We start from the raw sequence: 24,815 nt of genomic DNA, 5'->3' as shown, positions 1-24,815 counted from the left end.
GAAAGAAAGAAAGAAAGAAAGAAAGAAAGAAAGAAAGAAAAAGACATTACACTTTCAAATACATCTCTCTGACTTGGGTATAATTAAATGGACAGCCTATTTAAAAAGTGCAACCACATCTTTGCCCTATTCTAATATTTAAATACCCTTAGCCTCAGTTCCTTCTCTCTGCACAGGACAAGATACTGGACTAGTTATACTTTTGTGCTGGCCTAATTCAGTTGTTATAACAGTACATTAGGTTACATTCACGCCATCATTCTTAGTGGTCACCACTGGAATCTTTGGAGTCTAGCTTCAGGGCTCCTGCAAGTGAAGCAAGAAAAAGTCCTGGTTAACCTATCCATGAACAAGCTGCTAAAAATACCAGACTCACGTGGGATTAAGCTCTATGCAGAGATGTGTTTGTTTGTTTAATAGATCACTGCAATACAAGAGTCTGAGGGAGTCATTGAGATTTTCTTTCTCTGCCCGCCAAAGCTACTCTCCAACTGAGCTATTACATATGGACTCAAATCCTTCTCTGTCCTTCACTATAGACTATAGGTGCTGAGTCTGACCCCTGCTTGCAAGAATTACTTTCTCTGCTTTAGTCATTTCTGAGGTGATGCCTCTGCTCAAGTCTGTTCCTCCGTGTTGTGCCCTTTGTGCAGAAATTCCAGCCTGTGGGTCTTGCCCACTGCAGTAGGTTGTCTTTAGGACCAAAGCATGGAAGAAGTTGGTTACAGTTGAGAGAATTCAGTAAGGAACCAGGAGAGACCTGGGCACTTGAGAGGACTGTCTGCAGGGGGAAGTGCCTAATCCCTTGTGGAAGTACTTTCCAGGGAAGCTTCCTGGTTCTGATGGGATGGCACCAGGATAGAAGTGCCCTGTCCCCGCCTCCCCTACTGTACAATCAAGGCCATTACTAGAAGTGTCACAGCTGGGGTAATTTGGGCAGCAATGTAGTGACCTTGAAAATTATACTCTTCTGTGGAAAGACTCCCTAATACGCTGGACTGATCCTTCCAAAGCCTGCTAGCAATGAGACCAATTCCATATTCCTCTGAGAGGGCACAGGTGTGTAGAGAGGCCAAGCTGGCAAAGTGACCTCTTCAGAGATTCCCTACACACCAACAATTGCAAGTTGGAGAGCTGTCATCCTCCTTTCCAGACTAGCACAACATGGCTGGAGAAAGTATGGCCCCCTTCTCCGTCACGGATCTGGGTGGGCGTGAGAGAGCAGTGTCTCCTCACCATCCACAGAGACAAACAGCCCAGCACTGGCAGAGTAAGGACAGGTGTGGACAGCACAGCTCCGGGATGACAATGGCAATCCCTGTCACACTCCACCGCCGGCCTGGTGCCCTTTTCCACCATACCCTCAGCCCCAGGTAGCCTGCTCTTCTCAGAGGGGCAGGAAGGGCCTGTGACCCCTTCTTACAGAAGTGGGATCTGCGTGACAGAGCAGAGCTGCCACCGGCAGTAGTGGGTGGCCAGGTACATTTCAGGGCCTAGTGAAGGTCATTCAGGCCTCTGTTTCTATGTGCTCTGTGTCCAGCCTTGCTTCTCAAGTTTTCTGAGCAGCTTGCTCCACCACTGCACCTCCAATTCCACTAAGAAGCAGGACTGCCCTTTTCCAATTGCCACCGCCGATGCCTTTGGCAGCTCCTCACTTCTCCCCTCTGCCCCGATGGCACCATTCCATGTAATGGCCCTGAAAGGATTGTGCGATTCTCATGGAGTATGGTAACAAAGCCCTGTAAAGCCTCTAATTAACCCTAATTATCTAATTCACCACTTCATCCTGGCAGCTCCTGCCACAAAGTGCTCAACAGACAGTGTCAAAAATACCAATTATCTCCCTGGCTGCCACTTGAGAAGCAGAGAGAAGGAGAAATGGGTGTCACAGGCAGGAAGCCTGGTGGATTAGACTGACAGAACACAGGGTGAGAAAATGTATTGCAGGGAAACTGAGGCAACAGATCTTTGCCCACCTTATGAGGAGGGGGTGAGAAGCTGGGATCTCACGCATCTTCTGGACCAGTGCCCAATCTGAGCAAAGCCCTGCATGAAGCCTGTTTTCCTCCAGATAGTATGGGAATAAGCAGCCATTTTCCTTCAACTGAAGTCTTTCAAACACATGTACAGCCTTTTCAGCCTTTATAGCTTTAACCTGCGAGGCTTAGCATCTCCTTGCCCTGATGAATTCACCTTATGACATAGCTTAGCTTGGCTTGGCCATTTTTGTTGGGCAGTTGCATCACTGTCCTGCAGCTCAAGACCTTGGCTGGACAGCGTGTGGGCCCTTTCCAGCTGTTAGGAATCCCCAGTCACACCCTTAGAGTCACCTCTGGATAAACTCCAGCCATTAGAGTAGGGCAGAATAAAGACTAAGGAAATTCCCCTGCCTGTGCAAGCAGATGACAGCCAGCAGCTGAGGCTGGCTCATGTCTCTTTGCTCACAGGTCTGTGGGCAATCCTGGCTCTTCCTCATTCTTCCTGCCTAGCTGTGCTTCTCCTTCCTTCAGCCACTTCACACCAGAGGTCCTCAGCTCCCCCTGTCCTTTCTTCAAGCTCCACCTTGTTACTCAGTTCCCATTTGTCCCTCGGTACACATGGCAGTGCTTCCACTGTCTTTGGAGCTGGAGCAAGACAAGCGGGACAAGGCACTGGGCTGGAAAATTGGGTGCAGAAGTTGCAATGAATTCTTAATGATGCCCTTTCTGGCGACATATACAGCGAGATGGAGCTGAATGTTTTCCTTTTTTTAAGTGTTTCTTATTTAAAAAATGATGAGGCTTTTGATCCATTTTCCACAGTAATGTTGGCTGGGCCCCTGCTTCTGCCTTGCTCAGCAAGAGTCACCAGTACAGGTCCTCGGACTCACTTTCAGTGATGTTCCTTCCTCCTTTGAAGATGTGTGCTATCAGTCCCTGACTAGTCTGTCAATTCCACTATAAGAAGCATCATATAGCCATGTTGTGAGAGACAGACTCTGTCCCAGGGAGTTCGATCAGGGAAGGGAGGACACAGACCCTTGTTTGATACTTGGGAAGCCAAGGAATGGAGCATCATTGTATGTACGTGAAGCTTGGGTATTCAAGTGCTCCTTCCATCCTCCTTATCCCTTCACTCCTAAATCTTTCACTCATATTGTTCATGTTTGCTTTCTCTCTCTTTGAGCTTCTTCCACAGAAGAGGAAGGAGATGTACAGTTTGTTCAGTGAACAGGTTGTTCAGTGATACCCTCTGTTCCCCTGATAAGGGTGAGCATGGCCTGTGCAATTATTCTCCCAAATCCCTTTGGGTTCTATACAGATCTCACTTTGTCCTCCAGCTCAACAAGACCCACAGCTTTGTGTGTTAATTAAGAGCACACCCAAGACCTGGGGAGAGATGTGGGCCTGACTGTTCCCCAGATTGCAATACTCTCTTCTGTCCGAGGAGACAATGCATCAGCAGTGGGACAAATATCAGCAGTGTGACCCTCGCACCCTCATGTACTTCTACTCATTGCCTTTCAGAGCTGTTAGTTACAGGTTCCACTGAAAGTGACCTTGTTTGGAGGGGGCAGGTTCCTCATCATGCTCCCTTAGACCTTCCCTGACCCTGAGGAATCATGATTGCTCAGGGTGCCCAGGTGCTGGAGCTCCAGAGAACAGTCAGTCCCCAACCTGACCTGGCTATAACAGCCTGCAGGATGTGGATAGGAAATCAAGGCTCAGAGAGGATGTTACCCTTGCAGGGAAACAGAATTCATCTGTCAGGCTGCAGTTCCACCAGCGGTGCTCTTCCAAACCAGAGAGTCAGTCCAGGAGAGGGCAATATTGCCCACATGCCTGTACATTTCACAACACATACGCACATGTGTGCGCACACATGTACACAGAGATCCCAGCTGTCTGATATGATTTCCAGCAAAAGGTTCTGTGGCTAAGTTAGCCCTTCTTGTGCTGCAGGAAATGACTGCTTGGATAAGTTACTGAACTTCATGGGGATGATAAAGAACTGAGATAGTATGAACCAAGAACAAGACACCAAGATAGCAGGAACCAAGCACAAGACGACACAATATGGTTTTCCTGAATCTGCAGCCAGCCTAGAACATGGGTTTATAAAGCTGCAATGTTTTTCTCAGTGAGCTCACCCTGGCAATCCAGCTGACTTCGTCCCTCACACTGTCTCCTGCAGCCACTTCACTGCTCCCAACACAGCACTTGGGCCTTTCTTCCCACTCCTTGATGCAGCTGCCATGGTGCACCAAGCAGGTTCAGGAGGCAGAGGTCAATGTGGTTTGCTGCAGGGACTGCATCAGTTGGACACAGTCATATTCAGAGGCACTCGAGAGAACAACACAGGCTCTCAGAAGTCACTGACACCTCGTCCCTTCCCCAGAGGCACACAGCTTCACACAGCCCTGTGCAGAGCAGAGGAATCCCAGGGTCTCTGGAGTCAGCCAGAAGCTGTTTAAATACCAGCACTGCTTAACTCTTTCCTTTGACCCAGGGGGCTGACTACTGTCCTTCAATGTGCCCCCAACATATAGATTCAACAATCTCTGCCTGGCTTCAGGACATTCGTGACTTCTCCAGCCCTGACAGTCCTTCCTTCCCAAAGAGTTCTGCTCCCCCTACACAGCAGCTGCAAATACATCTTGTCCTTTCTCATCCCTGTGGCAGAGCAACCAGATGAAATGCAGGGACTGTGGAGACAAAATTGAATTTAGCAACAAAATAAACAGCATGGGGGGACTCTACTGATTAGATTACACCAGTTTAAAAGTTGTGCATTAATTCCTCTCAAGGTTTGAGATTCCCTGTCTCTGACGGCCCATCTCTGCACTGCAGAGATGCAGGTGTCAGGAATTCCTTTTTGACCCAAAGATCCAGCTTTCCACCAAGCACTTGAAATTCTGATTAACCCCAGCAGAGCTCCTCTTTGTTATGCACTGTTGTCCAAACCCAAGAGCCCAGCACCATTCCTTCCTACACTCAGTCATCCTTCCCAGGACCAAGGAAGAACACATTAGACTGTGAAGCATCTGCCTGTAGTAGGCAGCTGCCCCCAAGGCTGCTCTAAAATCAATTCAAGCATTAATAAGAATTGCCAGCTTCTGCGGCATATACATCCAGGAGCTGAAAGTCACTGTTGTGTCCATATTCACATTCACCTCCCCACCCCCGACTGTTTATTTCTGCCCTTTTCTACTCCAGGAACAGAGGCTGTGAAGAGCTAGTCCTAGCAGCCACATCCAAGAAGGAAGCTCAGAAGCCATGGTTAGACTTGTTTGATCAAAGCTGGACATGCAGGGTCAAAAGACATAAATCTCTGAGCCAAGCAGAACTACCACTCTTGGAGAGACTAGAAATGAGACAAAATCAGGAGCTGGAGAAGAGAGAAGACATTTAAGAGAATAGCTGCTATGTCACCATGAACAAATTGGCCTAATTATGTGTATAAATGCACCAATACACACAGATTCGCTAGCTGTATTCTTGCCTTGAAATATTCATGCTTAGGAAGAGCTGAGATCAGGATATCTGCTGGTGGATTAGGTTACAGATTGCTTAGTCACTACCCGTGGCCAAATCACCTGGCTTGGAGTGAGTTTCTCTGGACAGCTCTGGAGCTTGGCAGAGGATGCCTCTTACCACCAGCTGAGGATTTGTGGTGTTGTTGATGGGTGAGGAAGCACTGTCCTACACCCAGGCCGTGGTGTATGCATGCCTGGGATGGGATATGAGCAGGGTGCTGAGCAGTAGAGGACCAGTATCATGAGAGAACTGAGGACTCAGCAACAATGAGGATGCATTCAACAGTGCTCCACAACAAGGCAACCTCCAAGTGCAGAGAAAAGTGTATTAGTGGGGAGCAGATGGCCAGAATCCTTCTCCCAAACCCTCACCCAGCTTTCTCAGTTTCCCCCTTACCCCGCTCCCTGCCATCCCATCCCACCTCCTGTGCAAGACAAGGCTGGGACAAACAGACTCAGAAGCAGCTTTTCACATTTTTTGTTTGTTGTTTTTTTTGGATTTTTTGTTGCTTTTTTTTAAATAAGAAATTTATTGCAAATATAGAAATTGATTTTCTCCATACAGGAATCTCCGAGTTGAGGAAAAACGATTTCGTGCCATTCATTTTTAAAACAGGAAAAGAAAGAAGAAAAAGAAAAGAGAGAGAGAAAGAAAAGGAAGAGAAAAAAAGAGAAATCCAAAAGAAGGAAAGGGGAAAAAAATAAAAGAACAGAGAAAAGAACATAACTCCAACTCAAATGTGTCCATACACAACCGGGGGGGGGGTCACAGGGTTGTTGCGGAAAGAGGAACACCAAAGAGGCCACAAGGAGCCAGTCCCAGCAGCTGCCTCCGAGGCCCTTCTTTACATTCAAGGGGAGCCCCCCCTTGGCTCTTTGCCCCCGCAGCTGCCCACCCCTTCCCACCCCCTCGCCCCAGGTGCTGTGCTTGTGGATGGACCAGCGGTACCAGCCCCGGTGGACCTCGCCTGACCCAGACGGCTCCTTCTTCCCCCCAGGGACAGGGGGAGAGCAGGCGGTGGGAGCAGGCCACCGAAGAGCAAGGCCTCACAGTGGCGGTGGTGGTAACGGGGAGGCGAAGGCCAAGCCAAACGCGTGAGGATGGGGCGGACAAAGGGGGACCCGTGAGAGGGCGAAAGAGGAGAAGGGTTGAATAGGGGTGGGTTAGAGCTGCCATGGCAGGGCTGCATGGGGAGAGGTATAGGGAGAGCTTCCCACAGCGCAAGGCAGGGGAAGAAATGGGGAGGCAGATCAAGAAAGCCCCTCGCAGCACAAGAGCAAAGTGGCTGGAGGGACAGGATGCGTGTGTGTGTATGGGGGAGGCAACAGACACCCCCTCTGCCCCTTCTTTGGGTAAAGACCCCAAAACGCCTGCCTCAGCCAGGGTACGGAGGGGGCAGCTGAGGTGGGGCAGGCTCCTCCAGCCCTACGAAAGACCCCCGCAGCCTGGTGGAGGGTGGCGCTGAGTGTCCTTCCCACACCGAGTCACCCCGAAGATGCTCCCTCCTGCTCAGGCAGTGGGACATCAGCAGCAGGCTGGCTCCCGCAAGAGGATGTGGCTCCATGAGCACAGCTTATGCTGAAGGAGGTGGTGGCGGTGGAAGAGGGGCGTTCTCCAGGTTCCCGGAGGCCGTGTGTGTTTCCAGATGCAGCCGAGCTCTCCGGTCAGCAACAAGCATGGCAAATGTGCTTTCGGGGCCGTGGCTCCAGCTCCTGCCCGACCTGTAGCGCTGAGCTCTGCCCTACAGAGAGCGGCCACAGCTCATCATGAAGTCTGTCCAGCTTTTCTCTTCAGGCATTGACTTACTTCCCCCCCTGTGCATTCAGCCCTTTCTCTCACTGGTCCTTTCTATCCTATTCTTTCCTGTGCGTCCACCTCTTCCCCTGTTCCTTCCATCCTGTCCCTCTTCTCTGCCCCCTCTGTCTCCCTGTTTCCTCCTAGTGCCCTCCCCATCCCTTGGTCCCTTCAGTACAACAGACCCTCGTCATCCCTGCTGTCTCTGCCCCTTCTTTCTCTTCCTCAGCTCCTTTTTCCCTTCTGCATCTCCCCCTCCTTCCCCCAAGCCTTCCTGGCAGAGCCTCCTCCAGGAAGGCAGGCTGATTAGCATTGCAAACACACAGAGGCCTCCCCAGCCTGACATAAATCTTCATTTGTCAGTCATGAATATTTCACACCTGCCTCAGGAGGGATTTATTCAGCACAGAAGAGTGGGGAGCGGGCGAGGGGAATGTGGCACTGGAGCAGGAGCAGCACCCGCAGGGGTGGGGAAGGGCTCTGCACCACGGGAACAGCACACCTAGGGTCTCACGTTCACCCTCCTGGGTGTGGGAATCCAGCACAGCTCCCCTGGACCTGTTCTTGGGGGGAAAGGGCAGGTGAGAACCCCATCTCATTCCTCACCCTCCACTCTTTTCAGTGAGGTGAACTAAACCCTTGTTTTTCCCTGTCGGGAGTCACCAGCCCAGAAATAAAGTGTGAAGGGGGCTGGTCTTGGTTCTGCCCCATGGATTCACTTTGCCCTGGGAGAAGGCAGGGGTGAGCCTGCCATAGAGGGCTTAGAAACTTCAGGCTTCTCTTAGGGCCTTTTCCCACCATGGAGGTCTTAGAGTTGTCATCAGGCCCTGCCCTCTGCCAGGGCCACCCACAGGAGAGGAGGAGTAGGACAGACCTAACCCTGAGCCTCCTGCAGTCAACGAGAGGAAGGTGGTGGGAAGTCTTACGGCGACTGCAACAGGCTCCAAATCAAGCTTTTACTGTGACAGTAGTTTATCTTCAGGTGAGGTAGTCCTTGCTCCCCCAAGAATGGCCTTGCTTGTTGATCTGGGGAAGGTGAAACCAGGGCAGATGGACGGTAGTGACCATTTCTCTTATGAGATCTGTCTCAATGGACTTCACTCCTTTTTCTAAATAATTAGGAGAAATGATGACCACTAGAAAGAACAGGCCTTTGGTATATAACACATCCCACATTTAGGAGACCACATTTAGGGCAAGGGAAAGGGGCACTGAAAAGAGGAAGGGGAGTTTTTTATGAGGCTGATTGGGTTGGGATCTCTTGGGGTTGTGTTCCCTCCCAAACTGGTAGGAGTCTCTCATAAAATCACATCGGGGATGAAGGAAAGGAGCACGGAAAACAGGGACAAGGATGGGTGAGACTTTGGGGAGGGAGTTAAATTCCATCAAACTGGCACATACACAACAGGTGTTTGCTCAGAAAAATACAGTAAAATCATCATGCAAATATAACGTTAAATCTGCTTTCCTCCAACAGGGCTGGCATCACTTTGTGAGCCCTCATCCCTGGGGAAGGAGCAGGACAAGGAAGAAGGGAGGAAGAAGGAAGGTGGGACACTTTGTTCCCCTTCCTTGCCCTCTTCCTCCCACAGAACAGTCCATCTTGTGCAAACTTCACCCACTGGTTTGGAGTGGGGGGCTACAGTGGGGAGAGAAATGGCTTATCCCTCACACCCAACCTTACCCCCACCACAGGCAAAAGAAGGGCTTGATGACACTTGTATTCCTGACCATTCTGCCTTGCTGGGATGATGAGCAGAGGGAGCAGAAACCATTCCAGGCTGAGGCTTCCCCCACAAACCTATATGAGCAGAACTCATTACAAGACCATAAAGCAGAGGAGAAGCACAGGGAGGGAAGAGGCAGGGAGCGGAACAGGACTCCATCCCCCTGTGCCTGAGATCCTCCTTTTGCTATCCAATTCTATGCCCCAGCCATTAGCCTTTCTTGTTCGGATGGGTGCCACGCTGGAAGACCACTGGGCCTATTCCACATGGCAGCTGGAGAGGTCTCTGCTGTGCCTAAGCACCTCTCACAGCCTTTGCCTGCCTTGATTTGCTGCATTGTCCCAACACGGAGGAACACATGGCAGCAGCGATGTCCTTCATCATTCTGCACACACACATCCCTTCTGCTGCGTTGCACTGACTCTTACAGGGTGGACTCAGTCCCCCGGATACCTCTGGACTCAAAGCAAAATGATGCTCTGGCTGTGGGGGAATGTGGCTGACAGTGAAGGAGGCTGAGGCAATGGGATCCAGAGCTGGCTTAGGATTGTTACTCTCAGCATCCCTAGGAGGAAGAGATGCCAAGGATCTTCACAGGCTTAGACCTTAAGGTTTACCACTCTGATTTTTGTGCACCAGGCTCTGCCTACTGCTGCTCCTCGCTTTTAGAAGATGAAGCTATGTTATCTCCAGCACTGAAACCAGCTGTCAAAGCTGGCAATGCTATTACCTGACAGATAATGTGCAGGCAGCACATAAACACCTCCCAGAGAAGGTACTTCACACCTGTCCTTTTCCCAGGGCCCCCAGACTCATTGGAGCTCCAGAGGAGCACCTCAGAAAGGAAATAGCCACTTGGGAAAGGCCAACACAACACAGGCCCTCACTCTCATCCTGGTGGGTGTGAAGAGCGATTGGGGTGTGCAGCTCATGGAGAGGAGGCCCACAGTGCTGCATAAAAAATGCACTAAAGATGCACTCAGCAGGCAGCCACCCCTGCCTGACAAGGAAACTCTGGGAGAGAGGGTGCCACGATTGTGCTTTGTTGGGCTGCTCAGAAACGAGATGGAGAAGGCAATATGCTCATTCCCAACACTGTGGCAGCTCTTCTATCCAAGGGAGAGAGGCTGGGACCTAGCAAGGAAAATTTGTTGGTTTTGTCTCTTTTTTTTTTTTTTTTTTTTTTTTGACAAGATGTTAAAGAGTCCCTAAGAAAAGTCTGTCACAGCTAACTGTGAGGAGGTGGAGGATTTAGGAGGTGGTAAGTTTGTTCTGACTCTTAAGTATTAAGGGCCTCTCAAGCATTCAGAGGAACACTGCTATCCAGAGGCTAGTATCCTCCTCTATCCCAGCACACCATATGGCTGCACACACAAAGGGAGCTTCTCTTGGAGCCAACCCTCCTGGGCTGCTCCCAGGCCCACTCTCACATCCCTTTTATTTCCTGTGCTTTTGCCTTTACCCTATGCTATCTCCTATTCATGCCAAAGTATCTATGGCCTGTGCAAGTGGGAGCCACTCGGTGTCTTTTCTATGGACCCAGTGCTTTCTAAGCAATAGAAATCCTCTTTTTGCGTTCAACTCTCCTGAGGAAAGCAAGGAGGATGTCTGATGCTCTTCTACCCCTCTCCCAACATGATGCAAGTCAGTTGGGAAGAACTACACAAGCTGTGCATGCAAGTTGTTCTGCTTAGCTGCTCTCCACGTCCCTGTCTCATAGTAAGGCAGGCAAAACAGTGTCCCAAACCTGCTCCTCAGGTCAGCCTCAGCATGGGTGGTACATGGTGGGAAATGGTAGGACCCATGACCTATGACACCCATGGAGACATAGGAACCCTTTGCACCTCTGAAAGACTGGACCTTCATGACTCCTCATCTACATTTCCTTGAGGACCTGACTTAATGTGCAAAAGAGCACAGACATACCGCTCGATTACTGGCAGATAACTGGCTCTGAGCAGGCCTGTCGCTCCGGGATAGCTGGTGTTCAACATCAATAGCATGGCGGGAGAAGGGGAGAGGGGAGAGCAGCGAGGACACAGAGCCTCTTGTGCGGCGAGTCTACCTCCTGTCCATCACACTCTCCTTCCTCTGAGGATAATGGAGGTTCCTGAAATATTTAGACAAAAAGTGCAAGCCTAGGGAGATGGGTAGGGAAGAGGAAAAGGAAAAGGAGAGAGAGAACTTCTTCCAACAAATCCCACCTAACTTGGAAGGGGACAGAAGAGAGAGAAAAGCCTTTACTGCCAAAGGATATAGGGGGGGGAACTAATGTGACAGAAAATTTGGAAAAGTAGGTGTATGAAGTGGGCAGAGAAGCTCTCTAAACCAAAGTTTTCCCCTCCCACCAAAAAGAAAAATCATCTCTCAAGCAGCAAGAAGAACAGAAAGAGCAATAATAGTTCACAGCTGAGTTCCATGCCTGGTGAGTGTCCGTCCCTGCCCATCCCCTGCCACCACTGCCACCCCCTCCCAGTGCCACCCACCCGCACTCCAGTGCTGTTACCACAGTGTCAGAGCAGGACTCTCCTCCCAACCATCTGCAGGCAGAACAATGGTCCCCGTAACACAGTAGAGACAATTCGGCATATGTGTGTGTGTCTGTGTGTGAGAGAGTTTTTCTGTTGTTGTAAACTTTAAGAAACAATTCTGTCAGTTTTGTATTTGTTGGGAGTATTTTGTTGTTGGTTTATTTTTCACAGTCAAGTGGCATATTTTTTTTCTGGTTGTTGGGGGAGGGGGTCTTGTTTTGTATTGTTTCCTCGGAAAGAGTAGGGGAGAGTCACAGCTTCTGCTGAGCAGAGACTCCTTTCCAGTAATCCAGGATGTCATGCAGATCCTCGTCCTTGGCAAACTGAACTTTCTTCCGCAGGGCATGCCCAGCCGCCATGTAAACCTCCTCCCTGTGGTGCTTCTTGTAAGGCCGGAATCGCTCCCAGATCTTGTGGGTGCTCTCCGATGAGTACTCAGGGCTGGAGGAGTAACCCGAGAAGTAGTGTCTGGGGGAGAGCTGGGAATACGTGGAGTCTCGCTTGGAGCGGGAGAGTGGCTTGAGGAACGACACGCGCTGGCTCAAGGTGTCAGCACTTTCCTCGTAGTACAGGGCCGGGAAGGAGTGTCGGTGCTCACTGCAGTGGTACGAAGGCTTGACTTCCAAGTGGTGGATGGCGCCCGGGGACACCAAGGGAAGACGATCCAAAGGGCTGTTGAGTGGGCTGCCCTTCTCAATGTATTTGGAGTCAGACTTGCTCAGTGGCGGGTGGTCAGGCACATCCAGGCTGAAGACCTTGGCGCTCTTAATGGAGCCACTGGAGGAGATGCTGCAGGTCTTTCTGGCCACGGCAGCATCAGCACTGAGCTGGCGCTGCAAAGGGTGGTGGGAGCTTTCCTTGTAGGGTGGGGAAAGAAAGCTGGGTCGCTCTAGCCCACCCGAGGAACTGGCAGGTATGGACTGGCACTCAAAGGCCATGTCTGAGTCTACACCAGTCCCACCACCAAGGAAAGAGGCCGTGTCCAGCTTGAGAGCATCAATACAGTTGTTGATGATCTGGTTGACCTTGTCTACCTCCTTGGCAATAGTAGAGATCTCGGCAGCTGAGCCTTGCCCATTGTCAAGCTCCCTCAGGTCCTCATCCCGCTGGGTCCGTTCCAGACCATCCCCACCACCAGTCCGCACCTCAATGTAGTTGCCTTTAGTGGTGACTTTGGGGGTCTCCATACCAGCCTCCATTGATTTTGGTGGGGGCAACTTCTCCCCAATCATGGAAGGGATGGAGGACATCCGTGAGACAGGGATCACTGGTGGCTCACCCAGTTTTTGGGAAGGATGGACCATGGTACTGGTATCAATATCTGATCCATAACGCATTTCCAGGATGGTCTTTTTGACATTGAGGGACTTCTGTTTCTCTTCCTGCATCCTCCGCTTCCGCAGGCAGTAGTACACCACCCCCAAGACAATGACCATCCCAAAGAGGCAACCCAGGGTGGTCATGATATAGTGGGTGGTGGTGGAAGTACTGGAAATGGGGTCCTCCCTGCCTTTGCTCCTGGTTGCAAAGGTCAGGCAAGTGTGGTTGTAGCGCCTGTTGTTGCGGATGGAGGCCACACAGAAAGTGTAATCCGTGTGGGCCTTCAACTTGTTGACAGTGACGTACTCCTTCTTGCTCTTCAGTGTCGCAATGTCAGAAACGTAGCTGTTGTTGTATTGGACCAGCACATACATCTTACTGTAGGGCATGGGGATGGTTACCATCAGGATGGCTGAGGTGATGGTGACATCGTGGAGCTTGATGCTGGGACTGAAGGAGGAGTCGGTGGTGGAGGAGGCTGGAGGCTTGACGGAGAGGAAGTCCCCGGGGCTGATGGCTGAACCCTCATCCAAGTCTCGCTGGGAGTCGGGGGTATAAGGGGTGGGGTTGACCCTGGAGAGGGAGGGGATGGTGCCACCTCTGCACATGGACTGGAAGATGGTGATGGCATTGCGGTTGTGGTGAGGCCGAGGTACCAGGAGCGGGTACCCGGCAAACTCCCGTGGCGTCTCACACTGGAGCCGGTCATAGTTCTTGGTGACGTTGTTGAAGAGCGCCAGCCAGTTAAGAAAGCTGTAGAGGCTACAGTCACAGTTGAAGGGGTTGCCTGCCAGCTCACACACCATCAGATTGCTCAAGCTGGTGAAAGTGTTGCCTTCCAGGCGGCTGAGACGGTTCGACGACAGGTCGATGCTAATCAGGCTGGGGCACTCAGAGAAGGCAGTAGGGGTGACCAGCTCTATCAGGTTGTGCTGCACGAATAGGAACTGGAGCCGGGCCATACCCCTCAACATGCCCTCTGTCAGATTTGTGAGTTTGTTGTAGCCCAGCTGCAATACCTGGAGGTTTGTCTGGCCCATGAAAGCCCCATCCTCAATGTAGGAGATCTCGTTCTTGGTCAGGTTCAGGTCGGTCAGGTTGCCGAAGCGGTTGAGGGAGGAGTACAGCACCACTTTGAGCTTATTCTCGTTCAGACGCAAGTCATGCACCGTGCTGTTGATGTGCTGGGGGATGGTCTCGTACGGGGGCTGGTTCTGGCTGCAGATGGCCAGCCACACATAACCTTTGTCCCCCTCGATCAGCCAGCAGTCACCTCGCACAGTGCCGGGGGAAAACAAGCAGAGCAGGGCAGCTGCCCACAACCCCAGGCACATCATGGTCTGCAGTGGTGCCCTCATCAGGCCAAAAAAAAAAAAAAAAGAAAATGAAAAAAAGGAAAAAAAAGGCAACAAAAATACAAATTCCAGGACCACAGCAAAAGGAAAATTGGAGGCAGAGGAAAGAGAAAGGGGTAGTAAATAGGGGTTTAGCAACAGAAGTGCATGAGCACCGCAGTCCTATTGGGTGTCAATGCCATCGTTTCTTCTTGCCCCATGGGTCAAGCCAGGAGCACGGAGCAGGGAGGATACATGCAATTTGCTTCAAGCACACCCAAAACCTGCCACCTAGCCTGAGTGGTCTGGAAGGGAACACTTTGTGCTTCTTTTCTAAACAGAAATTCAGACTGAGGACAGAGAATCTTCTTTGATGCTCAGGAGCGACTGTCCCACTTCTTCCACTGTCCTCCCACCCACCCACCCCCCACCCACACCAAACCCACTCCAAAACAAACCCAAGCCCTCCCCCCTCTAGTCTTCCCCTGCCCCTCCACGGTGTGATTTGGAAGAATAAGGCAGGGCTGCCTTCTCTGTCGCTCACGCTCCCTCAGTTCCTCCTCCTCCTCCTCTTCCTTCGCTCCCGGGTTCCCTCCGAGAAGCTTCAGAGCTTTAGATCAAACATGTCGAAAACAAAAATACAGAGAGGGAAAGAGCAAGCGCACATGAGAGAGATCCATCTGTCACTGGAATCTGGAAAAGAAAGCACACGGGAGACAAGAAGAGGCATCAGTTGGGGGATCTTTGCGATAAGAGTGTAGATGACGAGGCTTTGTGAGAAGAGGGAGATGGAGAAGAGCCCGCGGGGGGGGGGGGGGTGCAGGCAAAGGAGGAGTGGGACCGGCTGCCTTGCTGATAAGCCTTGGAGAAGGGAACCCTCACGACATATAATCTTATATTGGGGGTGTGCAGAAGTGTACCTGAGCTGCGTTATGCAATGTAATCACAGCCAGGGGCAGGGGGGAAGGCAGCGGAGTGGGGGCTGGAGGGGAAGGGAAGAGAGGCTGGGAAGCAAATGGCTGCTATTGCGCTCAGCTCAAAACTGCTAGTGTAAACAAAGGCAAGCCCCAAACACAGCCGAAGCCAAGGATTTTCAGCTGCCTGAAAACCGTGTACACAGAATGCATGAAGCAATGAAAATGCAAACAAGCCTCCACCTCCACCCCCCCCCACAAAATTAAAAACAAAGCAAAGCACTTTTTAATTTGTTTCCTCCCTTCCTTGATGCAAGAGGGATAAATAATTCAAGCCACGTGTAACCGCTTGTGCTCTAAACATTTTTCCTGCCTCTTGGTGCAGGGACAAGGCTGTTGAGGTGAGCTAGCCTGGTTGTAGCATGCAGGGGAGCAGGATGTAGGCAGCGTATCAAATAGCAGCCTCCAGTTCTCCCACCCAGCAATCCCAGCAGTACCGAGCTGAAGGACGTCGCCCACCTACCCAACCAAAGCAACATTTGCCTTAATGCATCTCTGGGGTTTGGGCAAGCTCCTGGTCCTGACTGGGGCGGGCAGCTTGGAGCACCCTTCCCTCTGGCCATGGCTTCAACCCTTGTCCCCGTGTGCTGAGACAGGAACCTGGCAGAAGCGCCCTCAAGCAGCATGGAGAAAATCTTTTCATACAGCAAAGAAAATATGTGGGCACATGACTTTTTTGTTTTAACTTTCATAGAAAATAATTTTATTAAAAAAAAAAAAAAAAGGATTCTTAGTTGTGAAGAATAAAGATGCCCTCTAGCGCCTTTTTTTGGGGAGGGGAGGCTGCTCACTAAAGATACTGCTGAAGCTTTTGCTGCAAAAGCTGAACCAATTTCTAGCACAGAGACACAAAGGGCAGAAGTAAAGTGAAGGAAGATAAATGGAGGAGGAGTGAGTGAACCCTTGAGGAACAAGGCTTACGTCTGTGGAGAAATCTGAGCTGATTTGGGTCTGTGGAATTACCAGGCCAGCTGGATTAAGGGATCAGAGATAGTGTCACAGAGAAACACTTAAATATTCAATAATCCAAAAAGGAAAGCCAAGACAGAGAAGGGGAGGGGAAGAAGAGCTAGACCAATGGAAAAGATAAAGTCTCTGTTCCCCACAGCTTGCTGTCTGAGGCCGCCAAACTCAGGCCATTTGTGATTGTCATATGATGGCCTCCAGCTGCTGCCTTGTGTTCAGCTTTGCATCAGCCAGCACTGAAGCAGAAGGCAGAGGTTTTTAGTCTTATGCTTTGTTTCTCAGCCTTATAATCCAATGAGAAATAATTTCCTGACACTGCCTCCCCAGATGCATCAGACAGGAGGCACAGCTGGCTCTCCACAGGTTGGCACCCACAGAGCTCTGGCATGCCTCAGGGTCAGTTCCCTGCCTCATCCCACCTTTTCCCCAACCATCTCTGCCCCTTTGCCTTCCTCTAATGTTCCTTCACCTTTCCCAGATCTCTCTGCAGAATAAACAAGCAGCAGATACTACCATTCTTTTGGCACATCATTACCCAAAGTATGTCCACCCCAGGAGAGGCCAGGGGCAACCCCTGAGCAAGTAGTGAAAAATTTAGCCTGGGTTTCTCTTGCTAGCATCCTTCTCTGAGCATTACCCTTTGGCTTTATCCTCACCAACCCCCCAAAACAATATCAAGCTACATGCAGAAAGGTCCCAGTCCATTTGCTTTGACTCCTTCTGGCAGCACAGGCTGTTCTAAATGCTGTACTAAAGTTGTTATTGCCTGCTGTGGCTTGTTCGTGGTGCACGGGGAGCAACACTGAGGCCATGACCACATTCCTCTGCAGCAGCCCCAGCAATCTCTGAGACACATCCCCACCCTAATCAGGTAGCACAGAGAGGGCTTGGAAGGAGAAATGTTCTAGAAGCCTGGAAAGGAAAGAGGTGGATGGGTTCAGGAGTGGAAGGAAATGAGAGTGGTGTTTATCCTTGCTATGTGCCAAAAACATAGGGGCCATGCAGAGAAGTCCTGCTTCCCATCCACCTCCCACCTCTGCAACCTTGCTTCTGCTGCAGGCCAAAGAAAGGGCCAAAACATTCCTTAAGTCAGGTTCATCAGTCCTTTTAGGCCCCCATGGAGACTGTCATACAAGAAATATGCAAGTCCTTACCACTCCCCCAGCAGCTCCTGTCTCCCCGCTATCACACAAGCTTTAAGGGCCCTGAGAGCCACCCAAACTGGGGCCTCCCTGGTGGCTCCCGTGGGCCAGGACCCCATTTCAGCTCAGCCTGGGTCCTGCAGCCCCTGCCCCTGCAATGCTCAGAGATCCAGGTGGCTCAGGGAGTGACACCGGTGTACAGACACTAGTTGGATGGCCAGGGACGAGGATGGGTTCAGAAATGAACACTGAAACTGTGAACAGGGATGGTGTGGGGAATGAGGACAACTTGGGGGCTGGGGAGGGGTGCAGGGGTTGGATGGGCCACGGCTGAGGGAGGATATGAGGTCTAGGATATGAGGGTATGAGGTCTAGGATATGAGGTCTAGGGGGCACGGTGTGAAAAGGCAACCAGAAAGGCTGCGTACAGCAGCAGTTTGGGCCTGCAATCCTGACCTTGCCAACCTTGCCCTCCTGGGGCCCAGTGCACTGGAAAAGCCAGCACTTAATTCTACCATTGCTTAAACGCTGCTAAGAGCCTCACATTAGCAATGCATGCATTAAAAACCTGCCAAACACTCTTGGCTCCTCTGGGGACACCCCGAAACCAGGCCAAGGCTGCTTTCTTCCACTTTGTGCTGAAGCTGGGAATCAGCCCTCCCAGCTCAGCATGCTGCCTGCTGCCGGGAGGCCTCGGGGTGCAAATGCCACCTTTAAAATGCTCTCCCGTGTTGGCTTCAAAGCCCTTCTGAGATTTCTCTAACCGCCTTCCAGAAAAGCGGAGCCGCCTTTCCCAGTGTGCTTGGGGTTTGTTGCTTCACTTGAAGGAATTCTCCAGATAATTCCTGTAATACCTGCTGCTCTGCTGGCATCACTGCCGCTGCTTCAAATTGCTGTCCTCCCATCAGCATGGCCAGAGGTGGTCCTTGCTTTTGCCCCTGGCTCTAGCAAAAGCACTGGAAGGATGATCCCATTTATTGCAGGAGTTACCATCAAATTACACAGCACTGAAGCTGTGGCTTTGCCTGGAGGCACCCCAGAAGCCCTGAGAAGGTTGGAACCAAGAGAAGTGGGAACGGGAAGCCTGATGGCCTGTGGATTTGTGACAAATCCAAATGGAAGACATTTGTGAGAGAGGGGGAGAGAAAACGTATCTTCCACTGTAGCTTCTCAGCTTCTCTGATGTCCACCAAGGGCTGAGCTCACACAGCACTCTTTTTTTATTATTTATTTTTTTTTTAATGGTGCTCTGTGAAGGTTTCTTTCTCACTTTATAAAATCATAGAATCATAGAATGGTTTGGGTTGGAAGGACCTTAAAGATCACTTAGTTCCAGCCCTGCTGCCATGGGCAGGGACACCTTCCACTAGATCAGGTTGCTCAAAGCCTCATCCAACCTGGCCTACAAAGAGAAAAGAAGAGAGACTTTCCCTCTTATCTATTTTATCCCGCTATTTTCACAAAACACATGAGTTCTCAGTATCTCTGAGATCCATACCACCATCACATTTGTTTGAAATTGACCCTGTAGGTTCAAAAAGTCTAGAGGACAGACTAGCAGATTTAGGAAAAAGCATAAAAAAGAAAAAAAAAAAAAAAAAGGCTACAGAGCCACAGTGGAAACTTGTGCATTAAAAGGCATTTTCATGTCACTGAGCAAAACCATCACCTCTTACAGGGTCTGGACTTGTATCAATGGGTCCTGCTGAATGGTGGCCACTAAGTGCTAGAGTCTCTGCGAGTTTTGGCAGAGTGCTGCTGCAAGAGAAGTATTGTGGTTCCACTCCAGGCTGGTTCATCTCACCATAAAAACCCGCAGTCCCTGCTGGGAGAAAAATAATCCCTCTAAAAGCTGGGTTGTCCTTGCCATGAGTCGGAGGAAGCTCCCAGATTCCAGCTGTCCCCATGACACGAGGAAACCTGAAGCACTGGGAGCCCAGCAGGACGCCGAGGCGAGGAAGCCCACAACACCACACACCATCTCAGCTGCATGAAGGGCAGAGGACTTCCAAGGACATGCTGCTCATCCCTCCCGTCCTTTGGCCAGTTTGGGGCACGGGAAGAGTTCGGGCAACCCAAAGCTATGTCCACCATATACATGCACCCAGGCTCAAGCAAATCCACAGCCACCAATCCCAGATCTTTGCTAGGCCAAACAGCTTAAAGGCTAACCATGAACACATCAGCACGATGCTGGAGAGAGACCCCCCCGCTCTCCCATCGCGCCCTCCCAGTGGCGATTAGATGCTTAATTTGTTAGGCAGCAAGAAACAGAGAATAGGAAAGCTCAGGGGAGGAAAATGAAGCAGCTCAGAAGCATGAAAGAAAAGAGAGAGCTTTAGAAGCGTAAATCTTATTTTAGAGCGATAAACACTGGCAGAAAGGTCTTTCATATGCCATTGCTTCCCTGGCAGGCCAGAGATCCACCTTTGTTTTCCAAAGCGAGATGGTTACCTTTTATATTAATATGATTATTGAAGATTAAGGGGGATTTGCATCAAGCCAGCGCCACCCAGAGAGCCTACAGCAGCAACCCGTGCAAGCACGTGTATGGGGTTAGTCTTGGGAAAGAAGCCTTCTCCAAGCAAGAAGAGGACATCAGGAGATTACAAATTCCATAAAAATATTAGCAGCAATAAAGCCACCCTTACTGCTCTCACTCCAGGGGAGAGGGGACATGGGAAACATCACTCCCCTTGGTGCCATCCAACGAGCCCAGACACCAGGCGGTGGAAGGGCGCAGGAATAATTCCTGCTGGCAATGGGCAGGGAGCGTGGGCTGCGCGTGTCTGTCCGCACGGATCTGTCACGGGGAGCAAGACAGGCCGTGTGTGCGTGTGTGCATGTGCTTGTGCATCCGTGTGCCTGTGTGAGTGAGTCACTGCGTGAGACGGTGGCAGTGTCGGCTGCGGGGTGCGAGGCGGGTGGGGGCTGCACGTGGAGGAGTCGCTGTAGGTGCCCAAGGCGGGTGTGCAGGCTGGGTGCGTACGTGGGCTAATCGCTTTATGAGGCCGAGAGTGAGGGCTGGCTGCTGGGGGGAGGCATTGCCATGGGGAACCAGGCAAAGCGCTGCTCGGCAGGGTCTGTGCATGTGCGTGTGTTTGCGTGAAGCAGGCACCGGCGAGAACGGGGTGGGAGGGCTGGCTGTGCGTAAAGCGCCGCAAGGAGCGGGCTGGGAGCGGGGGGACGCGCGTGGGTGTGCGTGGATCACGGGGGACGAGCATTGTTGTGTGAGCGAGTACATGGCAGAAACGCTGCAGGAAAAGGGAGGGAAGCGCAAGTTCTGGATGTGTGTCCTGATGTGAATCCCTGCAGGATGGCACCGTGCACATGTGTGGGGGAAGGAGCTGCTGTAGGGAGCGGGCTGGGAGCACTGGCTCTGTTTGTGTGTGGGGCATGGCTACATGGGGGGGCAGCACATCCTGTACGGGACTGGGAGAAATTCACGGCTGTATGGGATGCCCCTGAGAAGGTCCCCATCCCCTCAGGGTCACCTTGGCTCCTCTGCTGTCCTGCACTGGCTTTGCTGCCCTGCATCATACAACTGCAGCTCCTGGTTTTCACTGGGCTGGCTGTGAATGGCAGGTCCATGAGTAATTTGAGAGATGCCCTCATTCAAGTCAAACATCCCTCCGGTGTTTCTGGATGCTAAATATGTCTCCAGCCACCCTGATGCCAGATTGGAGTGCCCCCAAACATGCTACCCTGCAGGTGGGGCAAGGAAGGGCAGAGCTTGCATTGCAGCTCACCACTGTCTCTTGCTGGAAGGGATTCAGAGCATAAGGAATCACAAAGGTCCTGGGCTGGCCAAGGACTGAAATCACTTCGCAAGGTGCACGGGCAGCCAGTCATCCCGTGGAGAATACCTTCAGACCAGCAGACTCTCGCTGGGCATTGGCATTCCAGCATCCTTCAACATGCTCTCGGCATCCAGCCAGCCTTCCCCTGAGCGAGTATCAGCGAGGCTCCCTTGCTGGCAGTGACACCTCTCTCCAAGTAGGACAAGCAGCCACCCCGGTACAACTCCAGCAGGAAAAGTCCAGAGGCTGAGCCATTGCTCCAGCGAGGACAGGCATGGGGTGACACAGAGAAGCTCCTTCTGATGACCCAAGAGTGAAATGCTGTGGCAGCACATGCCAGTGGGGACACCGCAGCCCCTCTGAGCATTTCCTCTGCTCATGCCTAGCTCCAGTAACACCACGCTGGACAGGACGTTACGTTTCCACTCGGCTGCTTCCACCTCCCCTCCTTCCTCCACCCCCAGGCAATGGCACAGCTCAGCTCCACAGGGAGGGACCCTTCTCCCGGCCAGCTCGCCCACCTACACTTCAAGCTAACAAGTGACATGCATTTTGACACAGCCGTGCCTCCTCTCTCTTTTCGCCACTACCTTGCCTTGTTTAGAGCCTGTTTTTTTCTTCCATTGCCAAAACACAATGACTGTTATAATTAACAGATTATCTCAGTGCGACAGCTGCAGTCCTTTGAAAATTAGGTTGAATAACAGGATCCTGCCGTATGGTAATTTCTTTTCATCTCTCAAATATTTTCTCTCTCTCACTCTCGTTTCCACCTCATTTCTTTTTTTTTCCTTTCTTTCTTTCCTCTCTCCCTCCTCCTACCTTTCACCATTTCTCTGCCTGCATGAGTGCTTTTTGGGGGGTGAGGCAGGCTGAAGGGCTCTCTCTACCTCCATCAGCTGTTTTCATTCTTCCTCTTTCACCACCACCCCTCGCAGAGAGGCACCATTTGCAAGCAGGATGGCAAACACACCAGGAGAAAATGTGCTTTTGTCCCACCAAAGGCCATCTCCACAGCCACGGTGGCTTGGAGAGGCAGCTGCAGGAATTGCATGTGAATGGGACAAAGAGGGATGCAGCAGTCTGGATTGTGGGGAGATGAGCTTGGCATGGCCAAGCAGCGTGTGCCGAGTCGGCCGGGGTGCTCTACCTACTCGCCCGCCCCGCCGCCTTCTTGCTGACTCAGTACCTGCCCCTGACTCACCACTTGCTCACTGAATGGGGACTGGCAGTACTTACACGGCATCCTTCCCTCTTGCTAAGGCAATAGTTCTGCCACTCACCACCCCCTCTCCCCATTATCCACCTACATCTGTCTCTCTACAGACTTAATCAACCCAAGCCAGCCAAAAAAGCAGATCACTGGAAACTGGGGGGGTTTGCAACCAAAATATGGACTGGTGCTGCTCCCAGCTGGACTCAGACCTCTCGAGACCTCCTCCTCCAGGACTGGAGTTCCCCCAGCCCCTGCTGGAAACTTCTTGGCAAAGCCTCTCAGGCTGCTGGGTTGTCCTATGGGACTGGTCCCTTGGTACAGTGCCCTGTATTTGGCGACTAAAAGGGTTTTGAGTTAAACATGTTCTGGGCTCAAGAAACCCACAGCTTTGCTGGCGAATGTACCGGGGGCATTAGTCAATTATTCTCAATGCCTGGCTTGAACTCATGCAAAATGCCTCAGTCCTGCGCTGCTCATTTCAACAATGTCCGTAATCTATACAACACCGGCTGTTATAATTAAAGGCTGCCTCTGCCTCTTGAAAAGCTGGCTGTGTGCACAGGGAGGTATTCCTCCACACCTTTCATCCAACCCAGCCTTCTGACCTCACCCACCTCTGCAGAGTCCAGCTCCAGCTGAGTCCCGGGCCTCCTCCTGCCTCCTCAGCACAGTCATTTCCTCTCTCCCCATCAAGTTCCGCCTCATTTATTTCCTTAATCCCGACTCAGTGGAACAGAAACGTTTTGTCACCATTATTCTGCCAAAAGCCAAGTTGAGTCTTTTAACAAACCCTCATCCATCCCATTGTATCTCAGCAGACTCCAGCAATGCTGCTCCTTGTCTTCCATGGTCGCTCTCTTTTCATCCTTCGCCTCCCTCACCCTGCCTTCTCCCTTTGCTTTCTCTCCAAGCCCTGTGGTGGCTCGTGGCACATCTCCTCATTCATTCACTGTCACTTATCCAAATGCTACCTATACTTATTAATACTTCTTTTTTTCTAGTAGCATCCCTCCTCTTAGTGCTTTGTACAGTCCTACTTACGTATCCAATAATAGTATTTTCCCAATGAGTGAGTCATATACCCCCTTGCTGACATTTAGAATTCTCCTTGTTCTTTGAAACACGTTTATTCATTCCCCCTCTCTACAATTATATACGTCGACTCGTGGCACTGCATTTCCTCCAGCAGCCGTGCAGCAAACAGATGATCTGTGCAAACCCCCCATAATGCGTCTTTGCTGCTACCTTGTCACCCTCCATTTTAGTTATGTAGGCCAAAGCTAAATCAAGCTATGAAGCAATCAAAAATAGGGAACGATCTGATTTTAAAAGACCCCACCTTTTTCTTTGTTCTCACTCAGTTCAGTTTTCAATCTTTTTTTTTTTTTTTTCCCCCCTTATTCCCTGCTCTGCCTCTTCTGATGCTGTTAATAGCAGGGTGCACAGAGGCTGCAACTGGTACTGAGCCTCTGGTTTGCTAGGTGGTGCCAACATGTTCAGTGAGAAATGAACTTCTCTCCAAACTGTTTCCAAGCTGGAAGGACAGGAAAAAAAAAAGTAATATCACTTAGCTATCAGGGGCACAAGAGTGTCTTCCCCACTAACCCTGGTAGGGCATGCTCTGTGACCAGGGCGTGAATTGTATCCCCCTAAATCTCTCTCCAGAGACTTCATCAGACAGCCCTAGTCAGCGATTCATCAGGAGCCCTTCCTCATCCTTACCATAGCCCTTATTCCTTCCCCCACTCTGTTCTTTGCTTCTCTTCCAGCCCTTAGTCACCCTTGCATATGCCATGTTTTATTTATTCCTTACTACTCCTCTTAATCTGCATAGGCCAAGCCCTAAAATCTGTAGTCACCCTGACTCATTTCCTACCCAGGAAAAGCAGTGATTTCTGTCAGTGGGAAAGCCTGTGATGTCACTCGGGACAGAGACTGATGCTGCACGGGGACTCCCGCACAGTTATTTCTTGCTCCCTTTTCCTGCATCCAGGTCTCTCTTCAGTGATGTGCTTCAGCCTGCACCCGACTGTAAACCTAGGCGAGTCCCATTCAGCTTCTCAATCACTTTCTTCTGCAACATCTGTGTTGATGGTTCCCACATCTTCCAAACATAACAGATTCTCCTTCTGTGCTTCCTCTTCCTAGCCTCTTTGTTACCCACCCACCAACATCCTTTCTCTCACTTTGAGAAATTGAGACTTTTCCTTTTTTTTTTTCCCCTTTTGCTTGTTTGGATTTTCTCGTTTTCACTGCTGCCCAGGGACTCCAGCTTGTAATTTCACCTCCCTTTTCCCAAGACTGCTGTGTTGAATAAAAGGCTGACTTCCCCGTCTGCTCTCCAGTATTCTGAAATGCCGAATGGGCCATTGAGGAGAAAAGCAATTGGCCAGGGCTGCTGTCTGTGATACTGAAACGGAGCTGGCAGTAATGTTCACAGGCTACTTTGAAAGCTCCAGGGATGGCTTGTGGCCAAAAATGATGATATCCTCCCC

The 24,815-nt window shown here is 51.0% G+C and overlaps 1 protein-coding gene across 7 annotated transcripts in view; it reads right to left on the bottom strand.

Annotated features, from left to right (window-relative positions):
- Positions 1–5,981: 5,981 nt before the first annotated feature.
- ELFN2 (extracellular leucine rich repeat and fibronectin type III domain containing 2) overlaps positions 5,982–24,815 on the bottom strand; it is a 51,309-nt gene continuing 32,475 nt past the window's right edge. For all 7 annotated transcript variants that reach the window (XM_035342991.1, XM_035343000.1, XM_035343025.1 and 4 more), the window contains exon 3: positions 5,982–14,915. In XM_035342991.1, the coding sequence (XP_035198882.1) occupies positions 11,820–14,246 (2,427 nt within the window). In that variant the 5' untranslated portion in view covers positions 14,247–14,915 and the 3' untranslated portion in view covers positions 5,982–11,819. The remainder of the gene's footprint in view (positions 14,916–24,815) is intronic.

Source organism: Oxyura jamaicensis, chromosome 1, assembly GCF_011077185.1.
Source record: "Oxyura jamaicensis isolate SHBP4307 breed ruddy duck chromosome 1, BPBGC_Ojam_1.0, whole genome shotgun sequence".
NCBI classification, from domain to species: Eukaryota; Metazoa; Chordata; class Aves; order Anseriformes; family Anatidae; genus Oxyura; species Oxyura jamaicensis.
Note: the sequence above shows the minus strand (reverse complement) of the source record. Positions and strands in the feature narration are given on the sequence as shown.